At 36.1% G+C, this 9,241-nt stretch overlaps 1 protein-coding gene across 1 annotated transcript; it reads left to right on the forward strand.

The window, feature by feature from the left end:
• Positions 1 to 2,430: 2,430 nt before the first annotated feature.
• On the forward strand, positions 2,431 to 8,368 carry LOC121369635 (cytochrome c oxidase assembly factor 6 homolog). The gene is made up of 3 exons (XM_041494669.1): positions 2,431 to 2,605; positions 3,821 to 3,988; positions 6,932 to 8,368. The coding sequence occupies exons 2-3, from the start codon at positions 3,845 to 3,847 to the stop codon at positions 7,019 to 7,021; spliced, it is 234 nt and encodes a 77-aa protein (XP_041350603.1). The 5' UTR covers positions 2,431 to 2,605; positions 3,821 to 3,844; the 3' UTR covers positions 7,022 to 8,368.
• The last annotated feature ends 873 nt before the right edge of the window (positions 8,369 to 9,241 follow it).

Raw genomic sequence — 9,241 nt, forward strand, 5'->3', positions numbered from 1 at the left:
TATATTTTTTCATACTGAAACATTAAATAAACCTAGCAGTGTACCATTAGATTCAATGAAAATGTGAAGCTTAGTGTCAAGCTTATGTATTTTATCTTTGGTGTGTAAAATGGGACTACATATAACTTGTACCTTTGGACTTGTGAAATCAGTTCATATCTTTACTACTAAACACAATAACACTTAATTATAACTGTTCGTGAAAGTGGCGCATGAGGATTTGGTTACAAAAACTGCATAAGAGATGTGTACAACAGGTATAATTATCAATAATAAAGAAAAACAGTCAGTGCGAAAGACTAAAAATAATTCTTTCTCTTTGTACATAGTATTAGACTTGTAGGATTAATATCGTACATCAGTGGCGTAACGTGGGCGGGGCCACCGGGGCGGTTGCCCTGAGCGCAAAATTCTGAAACCCGCTGTCGCCACTTCATGGACTACTCTTTTCGATTTACTGCAAGGGATCTTTTATATGCACCATCCCAAAGACAGGGTAGTACATACCACGGCCTTTGATATACCAGTCGTGGTACACTGGCCGGAACGAGAAATAGCCCAATGGGCCCACCGACGGGGATCGATTCCACACCGACGGGGATCGATCCCACACCGACCGCGCATCGAGCGAGCGCTTTACCACTGGGCTACATCCCGCCCCTAATTTTGACAGTGGTGAAATTTGAAGGGTGTGTTTTAGTGAAGCAATACACCTTGTAGGAGGCGCTAAAACATATTGGGGGGGGGGGCGAATTTACAAAGCCTGTTTTAGACTTACACACGTGTAACTATATACATTTACAATGCTTAAACACCTGCGATTAAGAAAAACAGGCTTCGTAAATTCGGTCCAAGTTGATTGGAAACTGTTCAATCGTAGCCATTCACCCAGTGGATCTTGTGAGGAACAGGCATAACATGGTATTTTATTCAACCAGTAAAGGACAGACTCCAGATCTCCTGCTAAACCAAGACAAACGACCATATAATAGCAGAGAGGTTCATCTTCCAGTATATCTTTGTCTTACGATTCATGGAGGGTTTTTTTTTTTTTAAAGATGGAATTTATTAACTATCTTTACCACACCACATGATTCACACTGTACATTTCATAGGATGAAATTTCGTACACTTGGTAATGGTGACTGATTGTCACTGAGCGCCTTAAGGTCAATAGTATGGTGGCCTGTGCCATCAGTCTCTCTGCCTTGCAGTACCAGCATTCTACAGACGACAAGATCAAGAGAAGATTGTCTTAGAAGAAACAATCACAGAAGAGCACTCATAAATACACCTAAACAAGTGTGCAGGCCTACTAGAAACTGTAACATCCAGGGCCATTATGAATATGTCTTTAGTTTCATTGACTGGATTTTTTTTTCGATCCAATCAGTGTCCTAAAACTTGTATATCAAATGTCGTAATATGTGTTGTCCTGTGCTGGAAAGTGCATAAAAAAGATTCCTTAATAACGGACAAATGTATCAGGTTTCCTCTCAGAATTTTCAAATGTAGCCTAACTGTTTGACATCCTATAGCCGATGATAAATAAGTCAATGTGCTCTAGAAGTGTCGTTAAAAAAAAAAAACCTGTAATTTTTATAACTTCTATTAGCATACTATGGTATAATCAATACAGTATATATAAGACAGAGTCCAATGTTATGGTCGACAGTCGTGATAGTCGTCAGTCGTATGCACGCATATTCATTGTACATACATCGAGTTGGTCTTAACCACGATATAGGGCTCCCACTCCGTTTGTATGTGGGTATGGGCAATTTGTGGCATGCTTCCATCCGAGATTTGTTCAAGCACGCCTATCGTGTGTACAACCTCTGACTCGCCAGAGAGTTCTGTCCATGACAAGGACTCCGTTTGTCAGGTCAGGTCATGGGGCTTAACGTGCACATTCAGAGAGAGAGAGAGAGAGAGCTGTTTTAGCGCACACCTGTCATGAGCACAGGTGCCAGCTTCGTTTGTAGAAGGACTTTCACTTTTATAGTACCCATATTTGTGCGCGAAAAAACTTTCTATAACTTCCATAAACAGTTGTGCATCTAAATGCATAAAATAATACTTCAAGCAAGCAATAATTGTAAACATTTGACAAACATTTTTTTACAAATTATTTTGGATGAGCCTTATTTAGAGGGAAAAGCTTTCAAACCCTAATATACAAATGTTTATACTTTCTGCCAGATGTGGACATTTTACTTGTCCATACAATTTTCAATCCTGCTACAATTTAAATGACATAATTTATTGTGGTTTGTTCAGTTATAGATACATACTTTTAAAATGTTAAATTTCCTAAACCTAGCTGATTCAAATTGTCTAATAATTATGTGATAGTAGGACTATAGAAACGGCCTGGTCCGGTGTTTAGGTGTTTGCTACTAGTATCTGCTTTAATTGGTTGCTAAAGATGTCTGCTAGGTTCAACTCGGGAAGCGAGTAATCAAAACACGTTTTACCAACTTCACAGAGGTCATCTTGCACTGTGTTTTTAAAAGATGACGCAAATTATAATGTGATACACGTAACATTTTGTGGTGTTCTTCTTACGATAAATTACTGGTACATCAAGGGATAAACATTCAAAGTAGGAATGCGTGTTATACAACGATGCATGTAGTGTCGTACTATAGTATACCATCTATGTCTCAAACTTCGTTAGGGTAATGACAAAAACGAGAGTTAGGAAATAATACTCCATATTTTGCAGTTACCGTTTGTGAAATCAAATATTCCAATCAGTTTACGTGAAAAAATTAATAATTAACGTAAACAAAAATGTCAACCCTGTCGGTAAAGAGGAAAATAAATTATGCTTAAAATTTCGTTATAGCACATCCTCTGTCGATATAACAAGTTACACGGGTGTGAAAAGCATAAAAAAAAGTTCTTCCATGGTTATGTCAATGGTGCAAGTAAATATGGGCCTGGCATCAACAAATGAAACTTCATATAAGGATTAAACGAGAATACTTTGGGGAAACCATTGGTTTTACTACTTTTTTAAAGTTTTAACATTACAATTAACTTATAAATGTTTTTCTAGAACCATGTTGTTGTAAAAGAAACTTTTGAGCAGTGAAGACAAAACTTGAAAATGTACACTGAGAAAACAATAAATGTTAAACAAAATGCATCTATAGGAAAACAAAAGCCATGTCGAACATTGAAGCATAACGAAGTTCGGGGCATTGATGATAGTTACATATATGTACTCTTACTATGAATATATAAATATTAATGCATATGTACAGTCCTTGGTTTTTGAAAATTATAGCCGAGTTGAAAATCGCACGCCTATGTATGCTAAGGCGAGTGAAAAATCACTCTAAAATAAATAAAATAGGCAGTGACCAGTGTAGCTTCGATTTGATTTTGACTGGTATGTCTACAAAATATTAAACCAGTATTTCCCGATTTGTTCAACAAAGAGAAATACCAGTTTAACGACTGCATGGAATCCACTGCCATGTTTTTAATTTTTATTGTTTTAATAAAAGGATCTTCCTATCAACTAAATGAGCTATGGAAACTTGATTTTTGTAAACAGTGGAAATAAATATACTCACCTATTTTACATGCACCATTTGTTGAGTGTAACGTGAGCTGTTTTTCACACTCGTCAGATTGAAATTACGCTTGCTGTACGATCACGATCGCACCCGCGCACCTTAAAAAGCAAGGTCTGCATGTATGCTAATGTTGTGTTCGAGTATGCTCGCATATTTATATTTCCGACTTGTCAAGTAGTAAGTACAATTATATTTTTTTAAATTTAATTGTGTACTACATGTATTTTCAGATTTAGCCATAATAAAAACTAAAGATGTCTGTTCCATTGAAAGAAGACAGACGGAAATGCTGGGATGCGAGGGACATCTACTTCAAGTGTCTGGAGGAAAACAATGAAGACAAGACAAAGTGTCAGAAATACCGGGCACAATTTGAAACGTCGTGTTCCAGTACTTGGGTAAATCATTACGTATGGTTAATGTTGCATTGTGTCTCATTTCTTAATTCTGAGCTGAGCCTCCGACATCACCATTAGGATCGATCCCCATCCGTGGCCCTATTGGGCTCTTTCTCGTTCTAGCCAGTGCTCCATGACTGGTGTAACAAAGACCGTGGTATGTGCTATCCTGTCTGTGGGATGGTGCATATAAAAAATCCCTTGCTGCTAATCGAAAAGAGTAGCCCATGAAGTGGCGACAGCAGGTTTCCTCTCTCTATATCTGTGGTCCTTAACCATATGTCTGACGCCAATGTAAATAAAATGTGTCAAGTGCGTCGTTAAATAAAACATTTTCTTCTTCCTTCTGACATCACCAGTGACTAAGTCCGGGACGGGGGTGGGTGGGGGAGGGTAAGTTTGAGGTGGGTAGAATTTGGAATAAGAATTTAGTAGTTAGGTCAAGGATCTAAAGCCAAAATGGAGAGTTGAAACACTTGTCTGGAATAAAAACTTAAGTCCAAAAATAAACTTTGAGTGCTCCAACGAAAACGTTTAAGGTGTTTTGAGCAATTTAGATGGGCTGCCAAAATAAAGTGCATCAGACCATTTACAAAGATATAAACATAAGTTTTTGAACTGGTGTTAATTCTAAAACGCAAGAAATTATACTGTATTGACTTCTGCATGACAGTCAACAGTAGGGGTGGACAATAATACCGGTTTATTGCAATACACAATTCCCCGATACAATATATATCACAGAACACTGATACTCTCGGAAGTTTTCATCCTTCTGATTGAAAATGTTCATATAATTTAGCCATTTCTTTTGATATGCATAATCATCCGAATTATCAGAATAGAATAGTAATTCACAAAACATTTGAGATGACGTGTGGGAAAATACCAGCTTACCTTGACTTACTCCTTTTTTATAGTGCACATTTTTGTGACTTAAGGCCTTTTTTATGGCGCAGATTTTGTCTCTCTAATTTTTGCCACGTATGTTAATAATAGCCACATAGACAATCTATTTCCATGAAGCAGATAGTCTGTGCAGATTTTAGTGAAAACATGTGTTGACAACCAAAATGGCGATGTCAAAGCACCGCCAGTTGAGACTCTTGATCATTGGGAAAAGTCTAATGTTGGAAGATATGTTCTTGGATTTAGTTCTGAAGAAGAAAATAATGCATAGTAAAAAAACCCATAGATTTTGGGTCCATGATATCATCAAAGAAAGAAAGAAATATGGTGCCTTTTACCATTTGGTTAAACAACTCGAGCTTGACGGTGACAAAGATTATGAGTATTTCAGGATGCTCCTCCAGGACGTGGAGACATTATTTGGATTTGTGGGCTCCATTATCAGCAGAAGGGATACCCCAGTGTTAATGACGTAATTATGACATTTTCTAGCATTGTACGCGCAGACAAGTGGAGAAAAATCGCATCTTCTAGTGATTTTTTTCCACGCTGTCAATAATCAGCATGGCAATCTGCCCACATGGAAATGCTTGTATAGTAGATAGTGTGAAATGATTTTGACAAAAGCAGCGCGTGTTCTGTGCAGACAAAACGCGCGCTGTTTCAGCACTGAAACTTGGCAATAATACGTGCCATGGAAATGGGCATTTAGGTTATCGTTTTCCAAGGGTTTTTTTCCTAATACCTGACGATACTGGTGGTAAAGCACTCACCTGATGCACATTTGGTCTAGGATCAATCCCTGTTTATTTCTCGTTCCAGCCAGTGCACCACTACTGGCATATCAAAGGCCGTTGTGGTATATGCTATCCTGTTTGTGGGATGGTGCATATAAAAGATCCCTTGTTACTAATGGAAAACTAGCAGGTTTCCTCATAAGACTATATGTCAAAATTACCAAATGTTTGACATCAAATAGCTAATAAATCAATGAGCTCTAGTGGTGTCATTAAACACAAAAATGAAGTTTAACTTTTATAATTGTAAAACTAGAGAAATTCTACTCTATTGACTTCTGCATGGCAGTCATAAATTGGTGATTTGATCATATTTGACAAAGTTATGGCCCTTGAACATGTAAGAATCAAGAAAATTTGTTATTCCCACCAGCCTCGGTAGTGTCGTTGATTTACAGCTCAGTACCGGCCCCCACCCAGAGCCAGTTTTAATGACTCATTGGGTAGGTGTAAGACCACTATACCCACCCTCTTCTCTCTAACCCACTGTCCTGAACAGACAGCCCAGATAGCTGAGGTGTGTGCCCATGACAGCGTATTTCAACCTTAATTGGATATAAGCACGAAAATAAGTTGAAATGAAATGTTAGTCCTGTAGGGAACACAATTTTGTGTTAGTTTCATCATGTACTGTTACAGATCAAGTTTGATGTTCATGATGATTTACCCATTTGTGACAGAGTTGTGGCCCTTGAACTTAGGAATGTGAACATTTTTTTTTCAGAAGACCTTTAGATATTGACCTGACATTTTTGTATATATAGGTTTAGCACGTACTGTTACAGATCAAGTTTGACTTTCATGGCGATTTACCCATTTGTAATGGATTTATGGCCCTTGAATTTAGGAGATATGAAAATTTGTTTTCTGGATTTTTGCAATGCCTGGAGATATCAAGATGAAATTTTGTATATAGCTTTATCATTTGTATATAGCTTTACAGATCCAAGTGGAAGTTTTGTGATGATTTACCCACTTTTCAGAGTTATGGTCCTTGAATTTAGGAGATACAAAACATTGTTGGGCGCTGTAGGGACATGTATTGCTTTAGCAGTAGTCTCTAAATGCTTGTTTTATCAGCCTTCAATATCACAATTTTGGATCATTGAATTACCACTGGTCAGGACTATCATAAGCCTTTTAATATCTTTTGTTGGTGTGTGCAACATCTGATACTGATTCGCAGTTCTTTTTATTGTCTTCAGTGTGTCTGATTACTCATATTCTTTGTTTGCAGGTGAAGTATTTTGACAGAAGACGAGACTATTTAAAGTATTCGGAAAAACTGGAGGCTGGATTCGATCCTGTGAACCCACCCAAGACCTAGCACTTTTTGTATCCTGAACGTTTTTGTGTCTGTGAAAAGCGGTTCATCATTGCAGATATTTTTCCATGTTATGTTTGACCTTTTAACAGAAATGTGTAAGAATCTGACAGTGTATGTGATGTCCTGTGTTGTGTATAGGTGCAGCCTGTAAACATTAGGTTATTCTAAAGCAAGCTGTGCCTTATATATGACAGAATTTAATATTAATCCATTACAGAAAAATAGTTTTATAGCTTTTTAAGCAACAATATTTATCTAGAATGTTATTTTTTGAAATATAGAGATGCTTCAAAATATGGGGTACAACTTCATGTCATATAACTTGGGTTCCTTTTGACACAGGCATCAAAATTAAGTATAGTTTACCATAAATTAAACATTTATGGAGTTTAAATTTCCGTTATCATTTCTTCACAAGCACACAAATCATTTTTATTCATTCATATCGCTGTTCTGATTGTACTGGTACTTGTGTGCGTAATTGATATTTAAATGGCACACAATTAATTTATTGAAATTTAGGTGGTGATGTATTTATATATAAAAAATTGTGCAGAACAAAATATTTTTATTATTCTCAATTTTTTTGTGTCAGATGGTGACCCAAGTTGCTCTTCTCGACTTATGCCTGTGACAAAAGACACAATAATTTTCACGACTTAAGATGGGTTTTTTTATAATTAATTACCCCATGACTGGTAGGCCTATCAGATACGTGATACTAGTTTTAAAATAAAAGCTGAATTTGCTATACTACACAAAGGTTAATTTTCAGTATTTTGGATCAAATCCAATCTTATTTTGTAAAAATCATTTTACACCAAAAAACTTAAATCAAATAAAAGCTGAAAAATCACATCCTGTAGTATGTACTATCCTGTTTGTGGGAAAATGCATATAAAAGACCCCTTGCTACTAATGGAAAAATGTAGCAGGTTTCCTCTGATGACTATGAGTAAGAATTACCAAATGTTTGACATCCAATAACCGATGATTAATTAATCAATGTGATCTAGTGGTGTCATAAAAACAGAACAAACTTTTAACTTGGTTTGCGACGATGCTTTCTATAAAAAAGTCCTCTTGCTGCATTTAAGGAATGTGGCCGAGTTCACTTTAAAGAATAAAGCATGTTAGACCCCAAATAACTACTTTAAAATGTATGTTTTGCTGTTTTTAAGGTAGAAGAGTTTGCGTTATGTGATGCAATATGTATGTTTTCCACACTTGTCAGTGCAGATTTGTGTATTAGTAGTGTGTATGGGTGTTCAGTCTTCAAACAAATAAAAATTACATTATGTAAAGTTAGCGTACATGTACTTGTATGCATTAAAATGTGTTTTTATATTGGGTTTTTTGTTTCATTTTGAAAATATAGTTTTAAAGCTGATTTTAAAAATAAACTTCCACGACTTTTGTTGAAACAATATTAGTGACAAAATTTTAATATGAGAAAACATTCAGTATGTCAACACTAGATTGTATCTGTTTCAAATAGGTAATTTGGTTATGTGAAATATTATTGCGGCATGAACATATCTGGGTATTAAAGTTAGTCTCAACTCACCATCTTTTATAGAGATTATTATACGAGCTTGTGTGTCATACTGATTTTACAAAACTAGTGTCATGATTCTTGTATTGCCCGAGCAATACCAAGGGTAATATATGAATCCTGACACAAGTTTAGTAAAATTAGTACAATTCATATGCAAGTGTAATAACTTCCTTATTATTCATATTATTTTTATGAATAATAAGGACCATGTCAAAACGTTCAAACATAAACCAGAAGGAGGTGACAAAATGACATCGTTTTGATCAATGATTATACAGAGCCAAGACTGGGGAAGCTGCATTATGTTACGACATCGCTTCCCAAAATTACGTCATTCATCGTCCACGTGAAACCACGACACGCGTGTCATACTGGTTATATTTCCCTGTATATCTTGAACTATGTGGATAATAATATATTATATAATATGAATGTGAAATACAAACACATGTAGGCCTACAGTTATAATGCATGTGTGTGTTGTCACTATGAGTGGTTATTATCACTTGCCTTCATACAACATACAAGATATTCATCACGTTTTAAAATTTGTTTTAAGATAAAGCCATGGAATAACACTCGACTTCCGAGTTTTAAGATTGACAATATATTTTTATACAACCTAAATTGGCAACTTTAGCCAAAGGGTATTGAAGAAATGG

Source organism: Gigantopelta aegis, chromosome 4 (assembly GCF_016097555.1).
Source record: "Gigantopelta aegis isolate Gae_Host chromosome 4, Gae_host_genome, whole genome shotgun sequence".
In the NCBI taxonomy this organism is placed as follows: domain Eukaryota; kingdom Metazoa; phylum Mollusca; class Gastropoda; order Neomphalida; family Peltospiridae; genus Gigantopelta; species Gigantopelta aegis.

Excerpts from the sequence above, each read along its gene's own strand:
- LOC121369635 (XM_041494669.1), top strand. The coding sequence starts at position 3,845 with ATGTCTGTTCCATTGAAAGAAGACAGACGGAAATGCTGGGATGCGAGG. Across the intron at positions 3,989-6,931 it reads CGTCGTGTTCCAGTACTTGG|GTGAAGTATTTTGACAGAAG; the intron begins GTAAATCATTAC and ends CTTTGTTTGCAG.